This window comes from Apteryx rowi, unplaced genomic scaffold (genome assembly GCF_003343035.1).
Source record: "Apteryx rowi isolate R43461 unplaced genomic scaffold, aptRow1 scaffold_145, whole genome shotgun sequence".
NCBI classification, from domain to species: Eukaryota; Metazoa; Chordata; class Aves; order Apterygiformes; family Apterygidae; genus Apteryx; species Apteryx rowi.
This window is the reverse complement of record NW_020447697.1, coordinates 1317718-1344595: the sequence shown is the minus strand read 5'-3', so window position 1 is coordinate 1344595 and position 26878 is coordinate 1317718. Positions and strand designations below refer to the sequence as shown.

General features: G+C 42.5%; 1 protein-coding gene across 5 annotated transcripts in view; it reads right to left on the bottom strand.

Moving 5' to 3' along the window:
- GPD2 (glycerol-3-phosphate dehydrogenase 2) overlaps window positions 1–26878 on the bottom strand; it is a 96444-nt gene extending 69566 nt beyond the window's left edge. For 4 of the 5 annotated variants that reach the window (XM_026058272.1, XM_026058271.1, XM_026058273.1 and 1 more), the window contains exons 1-5: window positions 26820–26878; window positions 25178–25271; window positions 12074–12181; window positions 4295–4466; window positions 220–344 (exon numbers count right to left, since the gene is read on the bottom strand). In XM_026058272.1, coding sequence (XP_025914057.1) covers window positions 220–344; window positions 4295–4466; window positions 12074–12175 — 399 coding nt within the window. In that variant the 5' untranslated portion in view covers window positions 12176–12181; window positions 25178–25271; window positions 26820–26878. The remainder of the gene's footprint in view (window positions 1–219; window positions 345–4294; window positions 4467–12073; window positions 12182–25177; window positions 25272–26819) is intronic. The other variant, XM_026058270.1, reaches the window with a different exon arrangement.

Sequence of the window (26878 nt, the reverse complement as noted above, 5' to 3'; positions counted from 1 at the left end):
GTAGCAATTAGATTGACTACTAGCAACTTTAGCAAGAAGCAGCAGCACTGATTTTCCATGTTACAGAAAACTCCTCTGGGAAAAATATTTTCCATACACAGTGGTTCTGGAATACAATAGTCAAGTATTTAAAAAAAAAAAAAAGAACGTGGATATAATTTGGAAAGGAGAAAAGCGTCTACTAGCAATTTTTGCTTAACAACCAGCATAAACAATTACCTGCTCAAAATCCAACTTCATGATGGCCTTCTGAAGATACCTCACTCCACCGTGGATCAGTTTAGTACTCCTGCTGCTGGTCCCTGATGAGAAATCATCTCTTTCTAGAAGGGCTGTTTTTAGTCCTGTGTTACCAGAAAACCAAATTAATTTCTTAAATTACACAATTTGTATGTAATTCATTAAAGACACTTCTCTAGGGTAGAGACAATCACAAGAAAAATTACTCGGAACATGGATAAATTTGTATTCAAAGTGCAATGCACTGTCTATATTGTAATGAAAAATTTTAGCCTCTTCCTAAGGGAAAAGTCAAAACAGAACTTAAACAGCAGCACATTAAAACCTGGAAATTTCACAATAGAAAGGCATTACGGTACATTATAGGGGCCATGCTCCCTCAAGCAAATTATAGCTTGCATTCACGGCAGAAACAGAATATTTTTATGAACACTTTTAACTCCTTGCTGCAAAGTCCTCTAAGTCTATCACATCAGCAGTTAAGCACACCAGAGAGGTAGACAGCTGCCATCTTCATCTTCTTACAGTTCACGTAGGAGGAGCCCAACGCCGATGGAGAACCAGCCATAGGTGTGCTTGCAGCTCACAGGAGAGCTCACAAAATTCTGACAAACTGTCTAAAACCATCCCCACGATATCTTTGGGAATCCAGGCACAGGTATTACTTTGCTCCCTAAAAATTTATCCAAAAGAAAAACCTCCATCCGAAACACAAACAAACCTCCAGTGCAATTTTATTTATTTGGCAAAATAAGAATACAGAAATTGTTAACGTGTCACAAGAAAGCTACTTAAGGAGTAACACAGAAAATTATGAAAATGTAACAGAATGCCCACAAAAAAAAAAAAAAAAAAAGCCACCCACACCCACAAATGTACCAAGCACAAGATTAAGCAGGAACGCTCAGAGTTTGAGAGCCGGACTGAATCCAATCCAGACCGATCTTTCAGGATTAAGCACATACTCAGTATCTGATCACAAGCAATCTACCTACTCCAAAACCAAATTCTATACTGGCTTTAAACCTACAGTTAAGAATTATAGTTCAAATTTTCAAAGATAAGGCGACTCCCTCCGATTTTACTGGGAAGTCAGGGAATAAATGCTTCTAACATTACTCTTGTCGTTCATTACTTTATTTTTGTCCAAATATGAACTTGTCACACATTCATTTTACCAGTAAAATTAAACAAATATCAATGCATCAACAACATGCAACAAACATCAACAGAAACCGCTGAATCTCAGCTTCTGCGGTTGTTAGTAACAATCAGATTTTCCTGGTTTTGCAGTCCTTCGGAAGTCATTTCAATCACTTAGTTTTTCTTTACATTTGGACCCAACATAATTACAGAAGACATGATGCCCACTTGTACGTAAGACTCTGCTGTAGGGATGAAATTATTTTTACAACTTAGGTTTAGGTTTTTTTAGTGCTCTCTAGCAGTGGTAGCAGAGCGAATAATCTTAATGTACACCGTACTACGCACATGCTACAGCTCTCTTACGACACGCAGACATCCTCCTTACGCGGGCAAAGGGCATCTATACGCACACGAAACATCAGTTAGGAGACGTGCCCGAGGACTGCGCACGCACGTACTTGGTGCACCGAGGGTTTTGCTAGCCCACGCCGGGGGCGAGCACACGGCTCGCGAGCGCCCGCAGGCTTCCGCGGCGCGACAGCCGCATAACGGACGCGCGGCGCTACGGTGCTCGCGCTAACGAGCGCCCGCAAAGAGGCCGGCGTGGCTGTTTGCACGGGTTTCGTTCCCAGCAACACCGACGGGTGGGGAGGAGCTTTCAGGGGATGAGGGAGCAGTGCCTCGTGCAAAGGCACCATAAAACCCAGCATTTCGGTCACTCTGACCAGAGTTATCCCTCCTACGAGGAAAGAGCTGGCACCGTCTTTATGGAAGAGACGGCTGCCTCGCTACGCGACGCGGGTTAGACGAAGGGAGGGGTTGCACGAACGGATGCCTTTCCGCGATCGGACGGAGGCAGCAAGCCCGGCCACGCCGCCGGGCATGTACCCGTAACACAACCGCCACCGGCCTGCGGCAACGAGCGCGAGCAACGCCAAACGCGGTAAGCGCCACCGCGCAATGCCACGGCCATCCTGCAGTCAGTCACATAAAGCGTACGCAGAAGGACAACCCGCGTTACAAAAACTAGCGTAACAGATCCCCTCCAGCACCGGCAGCTTTCTAAAGTTAGGCAGGCAAGGCAAAAAATGAATGAAATCCTGCGACGTTGCTACTGAAGTTAACAGCAGCAACGTGAGTATGCGCGCCCAAGGAGGAGAGAGTTATCTGTGCTAGGAGTTATCCCTTGGGCCTTTCTCTCGCCTTGTGTCACGCAACATATTGAGGGGCCCTTAATATTATTGCTTGCTGAACGCACATTTGATTATCTATTGGTCTTCCAAAGCTTTCATGTCCTTAAAAAAAAAACAAAAAACAAAAAACAAAAAAACCCTATCTAATTATTACTGGTAACTTTCAGAGACCAGAGTAATTTATTTTTGTCAAATGTGACTGAAGATTAATGGATACAATCAGGAATAATTTGGTGAAAACGTATCAAACACATGAAAAGCAAAATTTGTTGTTAAGTGAAGCAAAAATAAAAGAGCAAATTCCATGAATGAGCGGCAACAATACACAATTCATTAACCAAATGCCTGTGAATATTTCACACTTCAGAAATCTACTGATACAATCAGAATATATAGAAAAAGGAGAAATACGAGTTACCTGTAATAATTTCTATATGTTTTACAAATACATTTTTTCCCCACAATATAACAAAGGCAGGTTTTTTCATTTTTATTCTAAAAACAGAAGAAAGTTTACAAGCACAAGATCTAATGAAGGTTGGTTTTCTCTCTCTTTGGCTGATTCTACTGTAAACAACACCAGAGAAAACATATTCCAAGGCGAGCTTTTCTCAGCTATCTTTACGCAGTATTTTGGATAACTGCATGATATTCTGGGGGAACGTGGCATTCTAACAGAACAGGAGTGGACGCTACAGCCTTTCCCTCAGATGCGACACTCGTGCAGCCTCACCTCTCTAGCTGGGGCTCTTTTTTCCATTAAGCTCATAGAATAGCTCACCGTCTTTGCGAAGTGTGTCGAATTTGATGGGACCGGGCTGGCCAACGCCGAGGCTGTGGCGAGGCGCCCGCGTCCCGCTTCCTCACCGCCCGAGCAGGGCTCTTCCCGCAGCTGGGTGAGCTGCCCTGCTGGGCGGCTGCTAGGCCCAACCATGCCAGCAGATGCATCCTCACCCTCTCACTGGGTCAGGTAAAAAGCGTCAGCTTGGACTCGTTTTACCTTGGGCTTTCCGTAAGCAAAGACTATGCATGCAGCCAGCAAGCAATTCTGCTGCATCCGGTAGCTCCTTCAGCCACAGTCACGCTGCCAATCCCCCAAAAGAGAGCAGAAGCTGGGGCACAGATTCACTGGAGTACCTTCAGGCTGAATGGTACTAACACATTTCACTAAAAATCGAAAGGGACTTCTCCAAACCTGCACTATAACAAGCAGCTAAAAAGCATCCACAGAAGTTGTAGACGTCTCATGTAAGAAATACGAGCTCGAGAGGCACCGTGCCTCATCCAGAACGCACGCTGAGCCCAGCCACTCAAAACCAACAAAAACCTTGCTGGAAGTGCCAGGCGAGCCCGTCATCTTTGCAGCAGACACTCTCCCACACAAGTAGAACATGGTACAGATAAACCCACTGAGGAAGAAGCAGCGGAGAATTAGCAAAAAGCCCACCCAAGAGCAGCCAGCAGAAGAGCTTCTGTTAACGTCAACAACTGTGTACAAGTACCCAGACAATAAAGACCATGCTGAAACAACAAAACATAAATCCACTTTCCTTCAAGCTCATTTTAGCTTCTCAGATCCAAAGAAAGAAGTCACACAGCCAGGCATTCAGGGTAAACGTTCTCCATTCTCAAGTAGCTTTGAAAAGCCAGTCTGATCAACTTATAACAAACCATGTAATCCAAGAATAAAAATGCAATTTATTTTCAAGCCTCACCTCTAGTGACTGCATCTAAAGCACAACCGCATCCTGTTGCTCCTCCGCCTATAACGAGGACATCAAATTCACTTGTAGACTGTAGTGTCAAAAGTTGTTGTTCTCTTGTGGGAAAATAGTTCTTTACTGGAACAGTCACAGGTTCTGCAGCTTGAACATACACAAGAGTACCCTGTAAAGATTAAAAAACAAAACATGGGGCTCTGCCTTTATTTTATAAATAGCTATATTTTATATAGTTATATTTGCATATAATTATATAGTCATACACGTGTATATATATATATATATACACACACACACACCAAAAATCCCAGCACATTTTATTAACAATGATATATTCAAACATTCCAAGCCACTTTTATTCGTGCCTAATAATAATACTCTATTAATACATTAAGCAGCAACAAACAGCATTAAAAACATTAAGGGTTAGCACACACTTACTTCACCTTGTATAATTCAATATAATACTGTACACAGAGCTATTACCTGTAATAATTACTTTTAGAAATAGTTTATGTAGAATGCTACAGGATGCTTGGGAAGTATTTTAATAAACATACACATAATTTGTCAGGCTTTCAACTCTTTACCAAAAATCCAAAGGGCTTATTTTGTTTCAAAGATTAAGCATAATATTAATGTATGTTTTATATTTTAAATTGATTACTTGTACAATGGCATTAATCTAAGCTCAAACCTGATCAGGTTCATAAGACTGTATGGCTTGCAGTCAAAGATAGTATTCTAAAAACACCAAAGAAAACACTCCAAAACATTATTTCCAACCCCTTTTTAAAAATCTTATAAGCAAAGCAATTTATATCATACACTGTGCTAAAATATAATTTTTCTTTAAAGCGACAAAACGTAACGATATGGCAATTTCCAGACAAGTTCAGATGTTACTTGAAGGCTTTGAGAACATAGCTGTCTCTAGCACGCTGCCCGATGCTCCGTGAGCCACCCCTGCTCTCAGTTTAGCGATGCTAGGGAGAAAGGCTGATGTGCTGGCTTAGGCAACCAACGTGGACCATGGCTTTAAGTTTTAAGGTTTTCACTACTTTCTGAAGGTTCTTGTCAGTCAACATCAATTTAAAACACTCCTGAAAACCTTCACATTCGCAGGAATCCCCAAACCCTACTACCAATCGTATACTCCATAATCTGTGTTACGAGAGCTATCGTTGTGGGTTCTAATGCACCTCCGACGGTTATTTTACCAATAGCATGTACAATGGGCTATAGCCAGGTATCATAATTATTTAGACAGTTCGATAAGATGCAAAACCACAGAGGCATGTTTGCTTTCTCTCTGCTTTTTGCTCCAGCTCCTTCTCTTTTCCTCAAATTCTCATTCACCTTTGCCTTTCATTCTGCACAGACCTGGACAGTGAACTTTGCTTAACTCTTTTTTCCAAGATGCAAAGGACCTATCTTGCCCACACAGCAATTGCTTGTATACAAGTGTATCTGGAAGACAAAACACCTGCGTATGTAATTCGTAAGCCTGGACATTTGACTTTAAGGAAGATAGTTAAGGTGCTTGCCAGTGAGCTAGAGAGCCATGTCGCATCCCCAGCTCTGAAGCAGACTTCACGTGACCTTGAGAGCATGGCTTGAGTTAATTAACAGTTACTTCTGAAAAAGTTACGATGCTCTGAGTTTTGCTTGGTTGAGAGGAGTGCTTTTTTACTAGTACCTAGCACTTAAAAAATAAAATAAAATAAACCAGTACTGATTTGAAATATTGTGTGAAAACAAGCAAGTGTCTACACTACTTAGACTGGGAGACCAAGGACAGAAGAACTGATGAAGGCAATCCAAAAATGAATCAAAATGGAAGTTAAGACTGAATATTGTCAGAGAGTTTAACAACAGTTATAAACAAACACTTTCCACCCAAGAAAGAGAAGTTGTTTAAACCTTGTAGCCTCTAAGGCCTAAGCATAATCCAGTCTTTTGTCCAAAGGGTAATTCAACTGATGTAAAATAGCTTCTGCCCAGATCTCCTGGAAAGGGAAAAAGTAAACTAATACAAATTCAAGTGATAAAATACTACCTTCTTACAATCCTCTAGAACAATTTGCTATTTGTCTAGGCTCCTTCCATCTACAGCTTACAATCCGCAGTAGTTGACACTGGCAAGGAACTTCTATCATTTAAGTTTTAATTTCCAAGCTTTCTTTGGATAAACTGAATTAGATGAGCTGTTCAGCTACAGAAATAGCTTTATTGCCTCTTGCACTGTTAAGCGCGAGTTACAATGCTATCGAAAGACCTTCTAAGCGCAGTCCCACGACATGACCAAGCAAGCACAACACTGCTTACCCTGCCTCTGTGCTTTAGCGCTGCTCGCTGGCATGCTGAGTTTCCCAAATACTTGCTTCTAGACCACTGCAGTTATGGAAAGCTATGTGTTAACACAAGCCACCTTCAGGTTGCAAGAACTCAAACCACTTTTCCTGGCATTGGCAATGCAAAAGGAACGTACACCTGCTACATTTAAAATAGCTTGACTGACAAAAGGTAACTCAGCTGCTTGCAAGCCATCTGCTCGCATCTGCGGCTGAATAGGTTTCCTTGAGGTATCCGCCCAACCAGGGCGGCTTTTCCCCTGCCAGTTACTCGCCGGTTGCCACAAAGAGCTGTGAAACCAGCCCTTGGGGGCTACGGGTAAGAGCGATTCTTGCAACACGTCCACTGTAAATCAACAGCCAATACGGCCACGCACAGGAAGCCTAAGCTCAGCTTTGGTGGTTTATACATCCTAAGTAATTTCACTCAAAATTATTAGCTCATTCTTCAGCAGTATTACGACTGAAGCGTTTTTACTAATTCTCAATGTAAAAATTGTTTAAACCCACTGCAATCCTCAAGTAGAGGCATATGTGCTGCCAACCCAGGAGTTCAAGGAGTTGTGCAACACGCACAAGGCTAAGTCAAAACGAAAACTACAGATGAATCTTGATTAACCTCAAAACTTAATTCTCTACCTGCTCTGATACGTTTGCATATTAATATGTGGAGGCTGGCAATGTTCACCAAATGAGGTGTAAAATCTTGGCACTTCGAATAAATGCAACTTTACATAACTCCTCCGATCAATGAATGCCTCACATTTCCACCAAGTCCTGTCTCTGGCCCCCACTCCTTCCCCAGCCTCCTTGTCTCCGGCAGAGCAGGAGCGTTCCTGTCTCCCTGGGCGCTCCCCTCCAATGCAGCTCCAGAAAGCGTTTTCTTGTGGAACCGCACAGGAAAGGAGGAAGAAGCCGAGAATTCGGTAACGTTTCTTTCTGCTCCTTCCTCCTCGGCTGCACGCGCGCTTCTGCTGCCCCTGCGCTCCGGTAGAGGGGCGCCGCGGCTGCGGGAAGGAGCATCCCGCGCTCGCCCTGGGCCACAGTTTCCTCCCAAAAGGCAGGGAGGAAAAACAGGGCATGAAACGGGGGGTTCCCTTGAATACCCCAACGCTGACAACACACAGCTTTCTCAGCTGCACAGGCAAGACCACAGCAAGTGTTGCTGTTCCGCTTCCTACTCTCGCCGTTTTTTCTTCAGCAATTTGTTGCATTAAGCACGCTTTTTAGTGTTGTATAATTACAGAGAATATAAACAGACAACAACTGATTCTAATTTCCTAGTTTCCCTAACTACCAGATAATAGGAACAAGAATGAAATTTGAAAGACTGATCAACCAAAACATATGCAAGACCAAGCTACAAGTATATTCAAATTGAGCTGGGTACATTCAGCTTTTTTAAACTTTTTTTTAACATATATCTCACCTCAAAAATTAGTTTTGCATTAAACTTCCAAACACACTTTCTTCAGCGAAAGAAATAAACTAATTTCAAAGAATTAAATTTAACTTCAGAAGAATATGAAAATACCAGAAAAAACAAAATTCAGAGCTGAAGAAATACTAACATCAGTTGGTTTAACTTTTTTTATTTTATTTTACTTTTAAACATTATCTACAACAAATGGTTCATAGTAAAACACAGATCAGAGTCCCAAGTGCATAGCCGCCGGTATAGCAAGAGCAGATATTAGCACACTAGCGATTGATATATAAGCACAGTGATTAGTACACTAGGAATTGATACAGATATGATTCATCTTGCTGTCAATTAAATGTGAGACTGAAGAGCTGCATACCAGGATCCCATCTGCAATAATGTGATTAGTTTGGCAGTGAACACATATGTTTACTGAAATAAGCAATTGCTGTTTATATCTACAATTTCTCAGGCAAGAGTTCTTCGAATGGCTTTGATTACACTCTTAGCAAGAAGAAATTTAGTTTGGTGGTTTGAATTCAATCATGAAGTTATAAAGTGATTTAGTAATCCATAAGCAAGCATTTTTGTTAATTTGGCTAGCGTTACTCTCCAGGTAGGTTTGCAAAGTCAAATTCATCATCTTTATTCAATAACAACAACAACAGAGAGAGAAAGAGAATTACATTTATCTGAAAGTAGTTCAGAAGGGACTAGTTGCTTCAGATGTTTGCACTACCAGCTGTAAGGAGTCCCCCAAATGCTTCCCTTTCTCTGAAGAAAGATTTTTGTTTTTAATCTAGCCATTTGCCCTCAGCAGCACAAGCCAGTAAGGCTGTACAGAATGCTCAGCCAACTTCCTTAAGGCTAATAGTTATTCAATATGAAAAAACAACTGCTGCGTGTTTATGGAAAGAGATGTTGCTTGAATTCGTGTCACTTCTGCTTGTTCCCTTACAGCATGCTATTAAGTGAATCCACCTTACTAATTCAGTAAATATCCCAGTGATCAGGTTGCTATACAGGACACAAGTGCAACATTCACCTATCAGCTTATGAATTCATTTCAACTAGAGTTCTGTCATTTCAACACATGTTCCATCCTCCCTTTTTGCAGCAGGAACCATGTGTATCAAAAAACAACACACAATAAGGGCAATTTACTAAGCTGCTTTATGCCCACATATGTATACATGGATACATATTCTTTGGTTATATTACCTCAATTGCTGTTGCAAAAGTATGCTCCAAAATGTCAGCATATATAATGTGTGTGTGTGTACATAAAATAAATTAAAAAAATAAAAAAACCTTTAGCTTTTCCCTTGGAATTACCCAGGACAGCCGAGTGTTTCACAGACACATCTAACGCCTGCTGAGTGAACACAGGAAGCAAAGTAAAATAGGTCAGCTATACTGTGTGTTTAAGACTATTAACCAAACGATGTCTTTAATAAAATTGAGGCTAACTGCTGCAGAAGTTTAGATTCTCTGTAACAGGGTGCCCCAAGTTGCAGGATGCTAACCATAGCACAGACATCCAGAGTCAGAGCGAGGGAGCAAATACTTCAGAACATGGGGGGAAAAAAAAGTGAGCGCGCTAGTTTACTTGAATTATCTTCCTGCCTTATATGATGGATCCTGTTCTCGAAATAACCACGGATTTCCTACAATGAGCAGCCAATTAGCACACGTCTTGGGGCAACATCCTTCCCTGGCTCCGGAAGGCAAGATCTTTGCCCCAGCATGTATTTGATTGGCAGGCATTATTAAAAAGAGGACACTTGGGCTGGGGGACAGGCCCCCAGCTTAGATATGTCAACACTACAAATGGACTGTCCCCCTTTGTGTCAATCCCTCCAGTTATGTTCCACCTGCTGCCCTATATTAGGTGTTTAAGGCAGCAGCTTTAAGGGACATCACATGGGAAATGTGCAAGTTAGTACAACATGAAAACAACATGCTGTTCACTTGACAGATCCATTTGCTTATACATATGCTGGAAATTTTCACAGATCCTTTGTAAACTGATTCTACACATTACAATAGGTTCAGAAATCAGGGGACAATCGGTATTTCATTTGGACATTATGGTCAAATCCTCAAATTTTTAATCTTGCTCAGGAAATTCATAATGACAATCCAATAATGGCAGAAAATGGGGAATTTCCAAATTCTGGAATACTACATATATAACAAGTTAGTTATGAGGACACTTATCATCCAGATCTGTTTTCCCTTCTAACTCCTTCACTTATTATTTAAGGTTCTAAACTTTGAAGTTACCATTTTGACAGTAATGAGGCCAGACTGTAAAATCTTGTGATGAAGATTCCAGAGAGAGTTAGAGGCAGTAATATCAGCTAGGTGTAAGACAGGCAGCTGAATGGGAAGCTCACTTAAAATGCTAGATTTTATTTTCTGCAACAGTATATCTGAAGCTACAAGGATCCTGGCTTATCTACTTTCCGGCTAGGTTCCCCAGGAATGAGTCATCTCATTTGCTTTACCACTATCTCAGCTGCTACTCCTCCTCCACATGAAACATCCAGAAGTTTCGGATTATCATTTATTGAGAGCAATAATACACACCTTCACCTTTCTGGAGCTAAGTGAAAACTGTCTCCCATCACTCCATTTTTCTTGAACTAAAATGGCAAGATCCACTTTCATTCCTATTTTAAGTTTGCCCAGTCTGAACAGCAGCATATAGTAAACGTATGTTAACTAAGCAGTTCGTAGAATAACAGGATAAAGAGCTGACTATATTTCTAAAGTGAGAAACAGCAAACACCACCCAAAATTAGCACCTGCTCACCCAGCTACTGAAACTGATATCATCTCAAAGGAAGAAGGAGGTGGCCTCTGAGGGATTAAGCTCTATTTCCAAACCCAAATTGAAGAAAGTAGGATCAGAGCTCTCACTACACCACCTACCTTAACTGAACAGCTCATGGAACATTGATTCCAAATACTTTTTGCCAAAGGTGAGGTGCCAACCTCAGAACTTACATATAACTTAACATCAGAAAACATGTTCCTATACGCACAGCTATTCAGCCCAGACAGAATTGTTTTACAGCTCTAAAGCACAGCACAACTGTACAAACATAATGGGTATACATTTGCTCAAAGACAGTAGCTGTTGATCAACACCAGCTCTGCCTGAAACCAATCCATAACACTCATGTTCCTTTTACTCCTTTTCCCTTAGCTTCTGCACTGAAAAAATGGGTGGGGGCAAAGAAGCCTATTCTGATTCTACTAGGAGGAGCAGCCATGCAAAGGGAATTTATTTCCTATGACAGTACAAATCAATCCACAGACTGAAACCAGAATCTACTGCATCTCTTTCTGCCGTCACTATTTTACTTCAACAGTGTTTTTAGCATCACCCTTTACCTCTCTGTGATTTTATTTTGTCAATGTGCCCTAATTACAGGCACTCTAGACACCACTGAATTGTGTCCAGAGTGTACCCATCCAAGCAGAGACCAATGCCCACCCGAAACAGGAGCCTTTCCACTAGCTTCACTGGGGAGAGATCCCATCCTAAATCAGTTTTCAGTTTTTTCAAACATAAAGAGAGCTGCACCAATTACTGTTTTGAAGCTGAGATTTTCAGATGTAGCGTTAGTGGTTTTACTTCAAGCTTTTAAGTTCGAAAACACTGCTCAAACTCTATTTTACTGTTTATACTTCAGTTAACACATTCCACTCCTCCTGCGACTAAGCAGAAGTTCTAGTATTATACAAAGGTCATTTTTTTAAAGTAAAAACGTTAAATATGATTTACAAGAATCATACTTTCCTACTGCTTTAAGACCTACAGTAGTGAAACATCATTTAATGCTGTCCTCTAGATTTGCACCTACCAAATCAAGCTGAGAGGCTCTTGGCATTCCTTTCCAAACAAAACTATTTGTATAAGCCTAACATACGCTCAAACAGATTTTAAGTTTCATATTTTAATCAGAAATCGTAATTAATACTTACGTGTTTGTTTCTATACTGAGAAAATTGAGAGAGGCCAAAAACTGTTGCTATGGCACCTCCTCCAATGAGAACAGTTCCTTTTACTGCCTTCCGAAATGCCATTTTTTACTGTAAGAAAAGAAGATAAAAATTAATAGGCAGTTTCACCATGCTAGAGTCTAGACAATGTAGAATCAAGCGCTTGCAGAAACTAATGATGATGTTGTGACAAGTGCTTACAGTACTGTGGCAAAAGCAGAACAAGAACACCTTGTCATCAGTCAGAGGGTCACTAAATCCCTGTTGCAACAGAACAGCAGATCTGCCTGACAAGATCACCTTTAGTCACCCTCCCATCCCATTAAGCAATTTCTACAACCACATTTTCTCAACAGCCCTCTACCCTGCTTTCAACCCAAGAACTATGGTCCCGCTACTCACAAGCGAAGCTTGTCCTACCTAGGAATGGCACAGCAGCGATGCACTGACAGTTAGGAAATGGGTGCTTCAGAGAGAAGCAGCAGCAAAGACAGTGGATAAGACCAGGTGGCTTGAAGTCAGTGCAGAACTTTATCTAGCTCCAGAGGTATCAGACTAGCCTTATGTGGGTCAGGCAAATTCTTAAAAGACCCAGTGTCTGGATGTTGAATGAGAAATTTGCACGGAACTGACCTGAATCTTAAGCAGGCCTAACCTAATCCATCCTCCCAGCACCGGGGCAGCTCAGGCCGCGTCAGGAATAACAGGCATCAAGTTTGAATGACTTCAGTCAGCGCTCCAAGTTCTTAGGTTATGAAGACATCTTTGTCCACGGCCCAGATTCGCAAAGCAGACTCCAGACAAGAGATCTAGCATACTTAAGGCTTGAGGCAGAGTCGGCAACACATGCAGCGCCGTGCCAAAGCCGGGACGGCAGCAGATTTGCAATGCAGCAGGGCTGGCTCAGGGCCGGGAGCTGCAGGGTCTGGAGAGGCAGCTGCTCCCTGATCCCAGGGCTCTGTGCCCAGCGGGACCTGCTGCCCCTCTGGGCCAGGGTGCCACGATCCGCCACACTAGCGCTGTGCTGTCCCCACGCACAGCACGGCACCGCGTCCCTCCGAGCAGGGTCCCAGCAGGGACCGGGAGCTGACGCCTTCCCAAAGCCTTGCGAGAACACTCGGCCTTTCCGTCTCCTCCCCGAGCAGAGACCGGCACGCTGCTCTCGAGAGGCGGCCACCCAGCCCCGAGAAGCTCCGTCACGTCACCGTGCCCCGCTCTCAGCGGCAGGCCGGGTGAGCTTAGCATCCTCCTTCTGAGACTACTGCGGATTTTACATTAAATAAATCAGATCAGATTGTAAAGTAGTACTGCAATTCTTAACAAAAAAGCTATATGCTGCCAAAAGTAAACTTGAGTTACAACTGAAGAGTTATTTCTTTGGTCTCGTAAATGCGATTAAACATGAAACACTGTACATTACTATGCGTCTGTACATACTTGACCCTTTTTTCCTGTTAGTTCTTTCAGCTAGCATAACTTAAAAAAAGACAAACATGTAAAACACAAGCCAAATCAGAATACTTCATTTTCAGATAGTATCATTCTTAACTCAGTCAACCTGATTTTAGTCATCGAGGAACCATACAAGGATTTTAAACTGGTCTTATGCTTCATGTGTGTTTCAAGGCTCAAAAAAATACCAACCGAGTTGTTACTGTAAAGTTTTGGGACATGTAGAGGTCATTGCATTATCAAATATTAAAAAAAAAAAAAAAAAAAAAAAATCCTGCCAGTAAGACTTACAAATTACGTGTGCTTTGTTTGCAGCACATTCAATGAAGGAAAAAAAAACAAAAAAACAAAACAAAGAAATCAGAAGACACCCACCACAGTTACTGTATGCGAAAGCTTTCCGAGACCTGTAGCTTGATAAAGGTTTTTCTGAACAGTAGCATGTACTAATGAGCAGCAGGTTTGCTTTTAAAGGTTCCTATCGGCAGTGAGAGCCGTCTTGATGCATGCAGACTATCATGTTTTCCATTTACTTTGTAGTTCAGTCTCAGAAAGGACCTACTTCATCTTTACTTTATATCACAACAGGGAGGAGTAAAAGGGAAAGGCCAGAAGGAGGAGGGGAAAAGGAAAGCGGAAGGCCGGCCTCAGAAGCTGGCAGCCGGCTCTGGAAGCGGGAACGGCAGGCGTGCCGAGGAGAGGCCGCGGAGCTCGCAGCCCCTGCAGGTGTCCTGCCCGCGGCAGCCCGGTGCCAGGCCCGGCCATGCACCACCGTGCCCAAACAAAACCTGCCACCCTACAGCCCCCATCCGTTCGTAGGGACAGCTTCTGCAGGATCGCCTCCGCGTATCCAGAAATAGCTAGGGATACACGTGAAGGCGCAACGCAAGATAAAGTTCAAAACTTCACAAAATTAAAGCATGCAGCTGGAAAGCTTACGCTGCCATCACCACGCTTTTATAATCCCCTAGGAAATAAGACAATTCCACCTCAGTGCATACACCGTCTCTAGCTGCACAAAACATATGGTGGTGGCGAGTACATGCACATTATCCAAGCACTCTGCATACCATCTATTTCTACCATAAGTTTTCTTCAAATCACTGGGAGTAATAGCTAAGCCTTCCGACTGCAGACTAGCGGCAATCTTCAAGCAGTTTCCTGCACCTTACGCAGCAGGAATGAAATCACTTCAAATAAGACTATGAAACTCTAGCTTGTAAATGCTTGTTCTGGGAACACAGTATGCTCTAGAATCCAAGTGAATTAAAAAGAGCAAATTAGCATCTTCCAACAAGTCAGACCACATATCTGAAAAACTACTGGCCTTCAAGAAAACACCTGGAAGCATATCCCGGCAACGTCTTTATCAAGTTCAGCGACAAAGGGTGATCTCGAACACGAGTCCCTGCTTGTTCCAATTCAACTGAACTCCTCAATAGTTCATTAGCAAGCTAATTGAGAATATAGCTCAGCAGCTGATATCAGATGGCAACGGCAGTCCAGCGTGCTCCTGAGTGCCCGCACCTCCCCCTGAACAAAAAAGCACTCTCCAATTTACAGGATTGAACACAAGTCTGGAGACCGGCAGCCTAAAGAAGAGAGCAACAGAAAGCACAGCTGCTTATAGCCCGGCTCCCGGCTCACCCCCTTCAGCTTGGGGGACACACCAAGCCATCACCTCACCCGTACACCAGGACCAGGAAAGCAGTCTGACATACAGCTCCCATGAGTAGAAAAACGCCGCGCTGAAACCCACAGTGGATCTTCGCATGGTCAGGGAATCAACCCAGAGCCCATGAAGAACACGTCATATGTGTTTTAACAGTTTGAAAACAGAGGAGGTAAAACAGAATGTGTCAGACAAACACATGTTTTAAGTCAACATTGCAATAAATGGAAAAGAAAAATTGAGATCAGGCAAGGAGACCTGAACATTTTTAATTATTAGAGTCAAAAGAATGGCTCATACATGGCCTTACTAAAATACTTCTCTTCCAGTACATACGTTATATCTCTGGGTACAGTTGAATCAAGGTTATTCTGGAGTTAAACTCAGCTTTAAAAACAAGCAACACTTGTTTTTAACTGTACTCAGAAGCTAGGACTCATTGGAAAAGGTCATTATATATAATAAGCAAATGCATTATTTGTTGAAACTTCATTTTGAAGACAGGGCACATATCAGAGTTACACCATTATATTTTCATTCAGTAGGACTGAAGATAGCGCAGCATAAGGGATACAAGCTCAGTATACAACTGACTAAAAATCTCAATGATTGCTTCCTACACTAGTTCACTTTAAGAATCCAGTTTCCAAGACAACTTTGAAATTCATTTTAGTTTTGTTCTTAAAATGAGGAAGCCATGATCTTAGGACTGTATGCTTTAATAAACCATTTTAACATACATTTTCTCAATACTTTTGAAAAAAAATCCAGGATTTTAAAATTGAAGAAATAGTGTAGCTAAGTCTTTTATTCAGCTGACCTTTACGCATCTTTAGTTATGGGTTAAACAAATCTTGGTGCATCAGCCTAGATCTAAAGCTTTTCTCCTTATGAATCACACAAACATCATTGCATATATGAAGAAAATAAAGTACAAATTCAAAGAGTTGTTCAGCAGATATTTTAAGTTGTGCATAACAATGCTGCATGAACTTAAGACACACACGCACAAAATAAGCTGTACACTCACTAGACTTACGAGTTGCCTGAATGGCCTAGGGCTGTTCTCCCAACAAACTGGGAGGGATGCTATTCCTCAGATGATACCTGTTACCGTTCACATGAGCATGCTCTAGCTAAGAATTAAAAAAAAAGTTGTGATTGGGCCAGTGCCAGAGAATAAGATAATAACTAATATTACACCTGTTCCTGTCCAAAGAGGGCTACATCTAATCTGTTTCCATCTCCTTTGCTGCATCTGCAAGCAGCAGGCACTGACCCGAAGTCTCCCGCTGTCCATCCTTCCCGACGTTTCGGTTGCAGAAGCTGACCCATGCCACTTCCCTCGGGCCTCCTATCAGGTAGCAGCAACCTCAGATGCTAACTTACCTAGCTTTGGCTTTACAGGGCGTATTTCAAAATAACCCTACAGCGGCATATCACTTGTACCGACAGGCAACCTGTTCTTATAATACCATAACTTCTCATTCATTCATTAACTAAAAAACAAACACTCGCTTTCCCAGGCAGTAGTATTGGTTTCGTAAAAAGCACGATACATGCTTTGATCCAAAAAGCTTTGGAGCATCTCTGCCACCAGCTCTAACACAATACAGCTGACTCCACACCTATAGAGGCAAACAGCTTTTATTTAACAGTTTTCTACACAAAATCTGTTAGGAGCCCTACAAAGCCCACTGCCAGTTACTTGCAGTAAACATTCCTCTGTATGTATTAATAAAGGACAGCCGGACTTCAGAAGTTAGAGGATTATCAAATTCAAGTGAAAGCTCCTACCCAGAACTGGTTTCTTGACAATTTGGGATGAGACACGTACAATCTCCAGAACGCCGTCTATCATACCATGATCTTTCAACCTACTAACCTCTTCCACCTTCGGGCTTCCACTAACGAGACTCGTTACCCTGCAGACACCAGTGCGCGTAAAGCGGCACGGGCAGAAGCCCGCGGCGCTCCACCGATCCCCGAGGAGGCCGACGCGCAGCCGCGGGAAGGTCGGCCTTGGGGAGCCGCACCGGCTGCTGCCTGCCGGCCGCTCGTTTCCCTCCGGAGCCGGCGCTCGTGCCCATGGCAGTATGTGCTGGGTGCGGATAACGGGGCAACCCGCTCACCACCAGCGGCTTGCGTTTACCTGCAGACCAGGATGGGAAGCGCTGCGGTTCGGAAGCTGCTCAAAAGCAGCAAAGGCACCGGTCTCGGAGGAGGATCAGACTGCAGCGGTATCCACTTCTGCTGTCCAAGTTTACCGCTCTTAGAGCATAAATCCGGTTGCCCAAGCACTGTTACAGCGTGATCAGATTGCTCCATAGCTCCCTCCCACAAACAAGCCCTATTTTTCAGCGTGCATAGGGCATGCAGGGAGCTATGACAAGCCTTCCTGCTAACGCAAGCTGGTTACAGCAACTCAGCGCTGCAAACAGCCAGGTTCATGTCCTGCAACAGTGAAGCACGGTGCTGTATCTGCATAGGGCATGTTTGACCATTATTCCAGTGTTGGTATATTATACCATTCTTGCTGCAGATACAGCTATCCTAGGCACATCAAAATGAAATTAGATATGCCACTACGAATAACTTTGCCACAATAATTTCATTACGCAAGATAACAACTTTAAGAAACTTGCATGCTTAGCGTCCCTCGTACAGCCAGAGTTTTAGTCCCAACAGTAAGCAGCCAATAAAGGCCCATCCTCTACTCGCCTGACAGTGTGGTACTTGTATTATTAGCTCTACTTTGTATCATTAGCTCTACTCGCGGAGCTGATAGCCAGATTATATGCAATTCTTCAGAGAAAAGAACACTCCCAGGAGACCAGCTGTTCAAATTGCCACATAAATCTTGTTCATCATCGGTGAGAAAAGCTTATTCAAGAGACAGAAAGGAAAATACAGCTTAACACGAGCCACTCCAATGTAAAGCTAGACAGGCATTCAAACCTACAAACAATGCTTTTTAACCCAAAATGTCACAGCTTCATCCTGTGAACCCATTAGGCCGTGTTTGTGAATTACCAGTAGATGTATTGGGATTAGGCTGAATTGAACTAGGGGTATTAGCTGGTACTCCAGATAAGTCAGCTGGAGACACACAGCTGATGGGGACACTGTATCCACGTGGCAGGATGTTGTGCTCCGCTCCAAGGCTCTATCCGCAGGTTTCCCAGAGTGCGGGCCCATTAGAGCATACCGCAACTTTCCTCCCCCCCCAAATGCCCAGGTTTCTGTTCAAAAGAAACCACAATGCATGTGGAAAATGGCATGCAAGTGTCTCCTCTGGACAGGACGACAGCTTAAACACTGCCAAGTCAGGACACGGCCGAGGCATGAGTGCACCCCAGCCCAGACACAACCAAAAAAAAAAAAAATTAAAAGTTCTTTGCATGTGTACTATGAAAGAAATACTTCCAATTTCTTCCTCAAGTTATGTCCCAGAATAGCTGCTGAAGGCTACTGTGAGCACAGAACAGGATAAACCAGAGAACAGAAGATGACAGTTTTGCAAAGCTGCTGAAATGAGAAAGAATGTAGTCCGCATAGTTACAACGGAAGATTGTTCATGGAGCACTATGTGCACAAAGAGAGATTAGACTAAAAAAAAAAACCAAAAAAAAAAAAAACCTGTTGCAAGTTATAGAATAAGACTTGATACTCTGCCAAGCTTGGGATCAATTACTTGGAAATGATGGAAATACAATAGAATTTTATATTAATAGAAATTATAATAGCAAACAGCACCAGAAGTAATGCAGTAAGACATGTTATCTCTCCATAATGCAAATATTTTGAGTAATTTTTAAAAACGGCTCAACCAGCGTCAAGCTGCACTTAGAACATTCAAACACTACACACCGGAAATCACCAGGTTTTCAGTAAGCTGTAGCCTTTGTTTCAGAACAGGCTATTAATGGCACACCTTAGACCTATGCCCTCGAATCGAGTCGACTGAAGTCCCTGACAGGCTTGGGAACGAGCTCAAACGGGAGCAGGGAGCTCCTTGCTGTCGCGGGAGCAGCAAGTGGCATACCACTAAGAGTGTGTATTGCATACGGCATGATCTGTCCAAAAGAGTTAAGTAACCCACAGGAAACGTTTCTCAGAGAGCCAGCTGGATATCAATAGTCACAGGACAGCAGTTCAAACTTCTGGCTACTAAGAGGTCTGTGATAAGAAACATGCTTTAAACTTCAAAGGAAACCCCATGGGGAAAGAGAGAGCTCGTCTACACGGAATGGAAATTACACAAGAGATTCATCATCAGGATGAATTCATGCTTTTAACTTTCAATTTCCAAAATTAAAGAAGTTTACACAAACTGCCTCCACACGAGGCGCCAGTCCCTTCTGCCTTGCACTTCCCAACCGGTAACCCAGAGTCGCGCTGACCTTGATCCGAACAAGCATGCTTTCCCCACGCGGCAATCGCTTCCCTCTGCGGCTCCCACTCCAGAGCACGGGGCTAGCGACGCAAGATCCAGCCCCAGCGAGCTCTGCGCGTCCGAACCTTGGACACGGACTCTGAATCTTCTACATCACGGCCAAGTGCTCCACTTACTATTTATCTATTAGAGACAAAGTTCTTTCACTTCACTTTCTCCTCCATATTTAGAAAAAACAGAGTGCAGCTTCCATTCTGTTTTTCTTGAAGAAGCGATTTCAACACCCACCTTCAGTAGATGTTTCTGAATGCTAAACCCCATATGAAAAAGTTTGCCTCCCTGCAGTTCTCCATAGGGCGATATAAACCCTAGAAATGACTTGTCTTCATGATTTCCCACAGGGCACAGCCCAGATAGTGTCAAGAGAGCATGCCTGGTTTTGGGGATCTTATTTTGAAGCATCCAACTCCGTGCAGCCCGAGACAACACACAGTATCTATGCAAGCTCCTACTCTCGCTCAGGGTGGCGAGGTGACTGGAAATAAGTGTTGCAATAGTCAGTATTTCTGTACCCAAGTACTTTTCTTATTTTTAAGATATTGGGCTGGATCTCAGAAGTGCATAGCCAAAGTTGGGAGAAGAAGGAGAGGAAGCGAGGAGGGGAGGGGGAACGAAGAAAAATTCAGACGCAATCTCACAAGTTAGAGATCAAAGAAAGACGACTACTTTAGCAAAAATGAAGAGACAGATGGATACAAACTGTAAAGCTTAGCAATAAGTGTGTGACGCCCTGTATGCTGCCATCAGACATGGTGTATGAGACGCAAAACCTGTTAAATTAAGAGAAGTAATCCAATCTGTTATGCTGTATATTTAAGTGCTTTATGAGGCCATTACCATGGAATCTGGGTGCTTCACATTCCATTTTAAATGAACACATCTAATAAAGTGACTCACTGAATGGAAGACTCAAAAATAGAAAACTTATAATCATCACCACTACAGTTTGCATAACTTGCCATTGGCACAGTACTGTTGTCCAATTTAATGTTTTCCTTTCTTCCCCAAAGCTTTTCAGGTGAGTTGAATGATGAAAGCCCCAGACCAGCAGCCCTCCAGGCCGAGCAGAGGAGCGGAGGCAGCTGAAAACTCCCACTACAGCCGACGTCGCGACCCTCCGCTCCCTGTCCGTTCAGCTTTCGATCCTTCTTGCAGGATTGCTCGTAAAGGTGGCCACTGCGACGGGGAGTTCAACAGTAGCGAGACAGCCCACAGTTATGATTCTTCCTGTGGGTTACTTAATAAGAGTTTAAAGCAGCACAATTCTGAAAGCACATTACTGACAGCTTGCAGGTTGAATCAAGGCAGAAAATAGCCAAAACCAGAGTAAAAAAAGGAATGGGTGTAATCAGAAAATAATCACATTAATTCCCCTTCTCATAGCACGATCATCCACGGGCTTTCATATAGCCGTTTTTGTTTGTTTTCCAAAAGGCTATGTCAGACCAGACTAACTGAAGTAAGCATTTTAGAAGCAAGTGATTAAAGCTTAAATCAAACAAAACTAAAGATACTTCCTCTGCAACACTCCTAACAGTTGCCAAGGATATCTGTCCTCAGTTTATATGGGTCTGTAATCTCCCAGGTTCTGCCATGCTATTGGTAAATTAAGTAACAAAGACGCACACAAAAAAAAAGGAAACAAAAAAGAAACACATTTTCAACAGCAACCAAAACTTGCTATCTATCTTACCAGGGGAAGCATGACTTCTAAGTATAATTAGCATAAGCCATATCTATAAGTGAAATCACGCATCATGGGAGAGCTCCAGCAGGTACAAAACGCCGACACACCACCAAAAGAGCGCATCCTCCAGATCCCCTCAAAGCCTCCGATGGCTACTTCAGGTTCTTAAACACAAGTTACAGCACTTTAATTAAACTAGTCACACAAGATGTTATGAGGATGATCCTTCCCACGCTCCACTACAGGCAACCAGCTTGGGTATCGTGCCCAAAAGCAGTTGCATTGCATGCCATGCATGACAAGAACAAAAAAGAAAAAAGCAAGTACAGTCACACCATCCTCATTCCTCCTCGTGGTCCCCACTGCTTTAAACTACTTAATTTACTTTGTGTACACAGGTGACAGATCCTACCACCACGCATTAGCTGATGTCCCAACTGCTTTAAGCTGCATCCGACAACAAGCAAACTTTCTAGGCTTCTCTTCCCATTGTCTATTTATATTTTTTGAACCTAACATATGCACATCTAAACCTGTCTTACAGACAATGAAGAAAAGAATTCTTATTTACAAACATTTCTTGGGATTTCAGCTACTAATAATCTTGCCAAAAAAAGCAGTAAGTTTCAGAGGATGAGGCAATACTTACTGACAATAATGGCTATAGTTCCAAGCACTGCACTTCTGAATTAACAGGAATGCAAAGAAACTCTGAGGTCATCATGCATTTTGGGCTTCTTCCCCATCACACAATCATCATAATATATTTATTAAGTTCTTTCATAAAACTACTTAAACTCCTTCCAGTCCTACTGAAAGATTTCTTCAAAACCTACCGTCCAAGGAGCGGGAAACCTAATCTCTGGCCTAAATAGTGACTGAATTTATGCAGGATGATTTTCATACCCTTTTGTTCTTGTGCCAACATTGTCTTTCAGCTTAAATAGTTCAAACAGGCATTCTCACTCTCTGTATTAGTGGGGGTTAATACCAACCGTAAATCCCCTGCACCCACAGGCAATACAGACTTACAAATACTCTGTAAACTAATCACTGTAATTAGAAAGAAGTATTCTTCACAGAGCCAGTTATTTTATAACTGTTCACCCTTATTTCTGATACTCACTCTCTGCATATATCTAATACAAATATTTAATTAGACAGACATCAATTCAGCTTGATCTTAATACCGAATGCTTTAACAAAAAAACCCTACAGTTATTTTTTCTAGCCAAATACTAAAGGAGGAAGCTTTAGAAAACAGTGTTTTGCTTATTACAAGACTGGACATAGACCTGCGTATACCTACAAACAGGTACCTCCCTAAAGATAGCTGCAAATTAGGCAATTACTTAGGTGTGTCAAGGAAGTAGTCTGATTTCCTACACCGGAGCATAGGTTGAGAGGTCTGATGAGTACACGCAAATCTAATCCAATAGGAGGGGCATGCGTTCAGTAACATTTTGAAATCACAATTAATGCCCAGTTTGAGCCACACACAAAAAGCACACGCAAAGCAAGCAAAAAAGGTCACCATCCAAGAGTCCATAGCCAGCCAGCAGAGGAACAATAAACCAGGCCTCACCACTGCTATCATCAGCTCAGAACTTCAGGGCAGGCTCATCTGGCGTTTTGAAACCCCACTAAGACAAAGTTGAGATATGCCCTTGCAAACCTATTTCAAGCAAAGTTATTTAGTTATGAAGTATCTTTATAATAGAAAATGCTGTGCTACTGGAGAAAAGTTTTAGTTTAAAATTGTTTTTCATTACATAATACTGTTTTCTAAAGCAATGGTTTTTGGAAAAAATAGGCTACATCTACATTAGCAAGATGTGTGGCACAACAGGAGCGGGTGCCTAGAGCAAAACAGCTGGTGCTGAGAACACAGCCTCCGTGATGTACACTTTTTGCACTGCTCACCTCCACCTAGCTCCAGGCTGGTCCCACAAACGCCCCTGAAGCAGTTAAAGCATAGGAGATGCACTCCAAAAGGGCACCTTCCAGTCTAGCTTCATCCAAAAGGAGTCCTCCTCACATGCTCAAAAGACACTCCACAACAAATCAAGGCATAGAAAGAGGAGATGATCAGGAAATAAAGATCAAAAATGTGCTTTTGAAGCTAACTAAAGCACTAGGTTAATGATCCCATAGTAATCTGTAGAGATCCAAATCAGAACCTCAGTTACATCCAGTGGCACAGGGCATACTGCAGTTACTTTTTCTTTAAGATTAGTATTTAGGCACTAGAGCGGGACATGCCCCAGTACTCCGCTAGAAAAGAGGACCACATAGGATTTCTTTGGAGTCAAAACTACAGTTCTCTTTTTCCTCTCCAAATGAAAAAGCAGTACTGGGAGATAAGTTCAAAATATTTCCTGGACACCTCTTTCAGCTGTTACATTTGCCAATAGTTAAAAAACTACTTTTTGCTACTTTAATTTTTTGTTGGTCTTTCATTTAGCTGATACTGGTTCAGTCCTCCTTCTTTAAAGGATGGTACCCCACTTTTGTCTGATCTGCTTCAGAGTTTTTTTTCCTATCCTAATTTTTATTTCATGTTTATCTACTTCTTTCCCAAAGCTTATGTTTACTGTTTAGTGGTCCCTCACTCTTCTGAGAGCTTCCAGCAAGGGAAGCAACAAGCATGCACCCAGAGAAGTCACTGGCACAGTTATTTTTTGCTTTCTGAAGAACAGCTCCTGCAATCCTGTTCCCATGAATGAACCCCCATTAACTTCAGTGACACACTCACACAGATAAACTAATCCCTGGAAGAATGCAGACTCAAGAAATAATAGTTCTTAACTAAAGTAGACTATCAGACCCCTATTTTATATAAAGTGTAAAACAGGTCCACATATTTTAGAAGAGCTAAGATAATTCTTGAAATCCTGTTTTGCCAGCATTTAAGCAACCACCATAACACTGCACCTGACAAGAGTAAACTGTTGCTTATCAGAGCTACTTGCAACTTATTTATTTTGAAGCCACCAAGACCTTTACACACAGAAGTAGAAAGTAACAGTTCCAACTTGTGGAAAAAGCACATTTTTTAATATTTGCTAAAGCTTGCAGACACTTGTGTGAGCACAAACTAGGTAGCTGAAAGGAACTCGTATGCCATTTTCATTTTGCACTAATGTTGTTTGAACCTATGACATCTATCCAGCTTTCTAAACTTAGCAACAGAATAGGAGATAGTAGATAGATAGTAGATAGATGGCAATGGACCACTAAAGAAAAATAGTACATTATGTTTATCAAAAAAAAAAAAAAAAAAAAGCCTAGTTCAAAGTTATTACTACTGTGCTCCTGTGCTTGCATACATGTCCACATACAACTGAGCAAAGCAAAGTGTATATCCACAGGTAGCACGACCAAAAGAACACTATAAATTAGATGCAAGGTGTGTGTATAATAATACACATGCACATTTCTGCCTGTTAGAAGATAGTATCTAATGCTAGGTTAAAAAAAAATTGGTAAATGTCTATTTTTTTTTAATTATTAGCTTTTCAGCTTATTGCCATTATGAAAAGGCCTATAATGGCTTTGACTTAACTGTCAAACCTTGAAGACTTTGAAATATCAGATCAAGTAGTTACCAACTAATTCTCAGTCACTGCTCCTCCACACTAAGCATTTCTGAGAAACTGTACCTATAAATAAGTGAGAAAAAGGAGAGGTCTGATAACTGCAATTAAAAATACACCATGCTACTAACAGCTGCATCTCCAACCCCATTTCTTATCCATGGTTACAGGATTATCTTACAAAGGGACTTCAGAGTCTTCAGGCTAACGTCAGAGTACTTACAATTGAGCAAACCTCTGATGTAGAGAAACTTTCAGGGTGGAAACCCCAACAGAGTAGCAGCAATGGTTCAAAATGAGCTCACTACAGAAAAAGACTGCAAATACAGAAAATGAAAATGAGATATTCAAAGAAGTATAATCATGACCCAAGAACCACTAGAAGATAAATTCAAGAGTTTGTAGCGGTAACAGATTCAGAAGTAGAAAAGCAGTCTAAGTTTTCAGGGCAAAGTAGTCCTTGCTTCTACAGCTGTCCATTTTGTTTGTTTGTTTGTTTGTTTTAAAAGGTAAAAGTAGGCTGCAACCGGCAAGCTTGGAGATGCGCGTTCCTGCTACAGCTCCTCCTGCCAATTTAATACCTCTGCCCCTTGAGAAAGCTCACGGAAGTTGTAGCAGGCACTGGTCATTAAAGAAAGGTCTGCTTACAGCACTGAAGGGACATTAAGAAGTGCAGCAAGGACCCGGGCAGCAATGAAAAAATGCTATTACTTCTTCCCCTCTGTCGCTCACCCCCAAAAGCGGAGAAAACAGACCTCCCAGTTCTTGGCAGAGCAGGAGGTGGAAAAGAGATTGCTTTCCATCCATCTTTATTGCCAACTCATACTAAATGGTAAATTCAGCAGGTAGTAAATCTGGACACGTTCAAACTCAATGTCTTCACACACACACTTTTTCATGTAGCAATGGCCTTACATATATTTACCAAAGTGATTGGTTAGAAGAGAAAAACCCAAAGAAGTTTAGCAGTTACTTATTACACAGAAATACCCTCACCCCAAAGGGATCCCATGAAAGCGTACAACACAAATTAGAAATAATTGTTTTTGTTTTCCAGAGTTCATCAGCATTACTGCAGCTATGTTATGCCCAGCATTTATAGTAACAGCACTTAAATGCTGTTTATCTAATAATATAGGAAACTCAATATTCCACTAGCTCTATTAGTTAAAGAAAACTCAGTGAATGGATTCTGTAAAAAGAGTAATTGTTATAAATACAGGCCTACACACATGCAAATAACTATGCAGATACAGACACTGATTTGGGGGCTATACCTCCATTTATTAGGAAATTCTCAGGGTGCTTAGCCACTGAGCAGGGCGAGGACATACAGAAAGCCAGGATACCCCCAAGGACTTTATACTACTTCCATAATGTAGCCACACGCTCAGTTTTTTTCCCTTCATTCCTCCCATTTTCCCTGACTTCCAAAAAAAAAAAAAAAAAGAGGGAGGGAGTGGGTAGCCCTTGGCAGAATTGAGACTTTCCTGAATAACCCTTTTGCTCTTACCGTGCTTTCTAAAAGCAAAAATTTGGGGAGAGAGCAGCACAGCAGCGATGCGCTCGCTGTAAATTCGTAATAGAGCAATTGTGAAGCTGTAACAAGCGGGTCCCCGAGGCTGGGACGCCGGCGCCTCCTGCGGAGCAGCAGCAGCCCCGTGGAACCCCTCCTGCTCGGGGGTCCCGGTGCTCGGGGGTCCCGGCGACCCGCCTCGGCGCGGGCGGTGACCGGCCGCCGCCCGGGTTCCGCCGCCTCCGGCCGAGCGCCCGGACCCGCCGGCACTTTGCTCTCGAACGGCTGGGTTTTAGGCTTAAATTAAAAACGGGATTAATTCCTCGAGTTAATAAAAAAGACAACTTACTCCAGGAGCGGGGGAGACGCGGCCTCGCCCCTCGCGCGCCGCAGCCGCCGGTAGGGGCC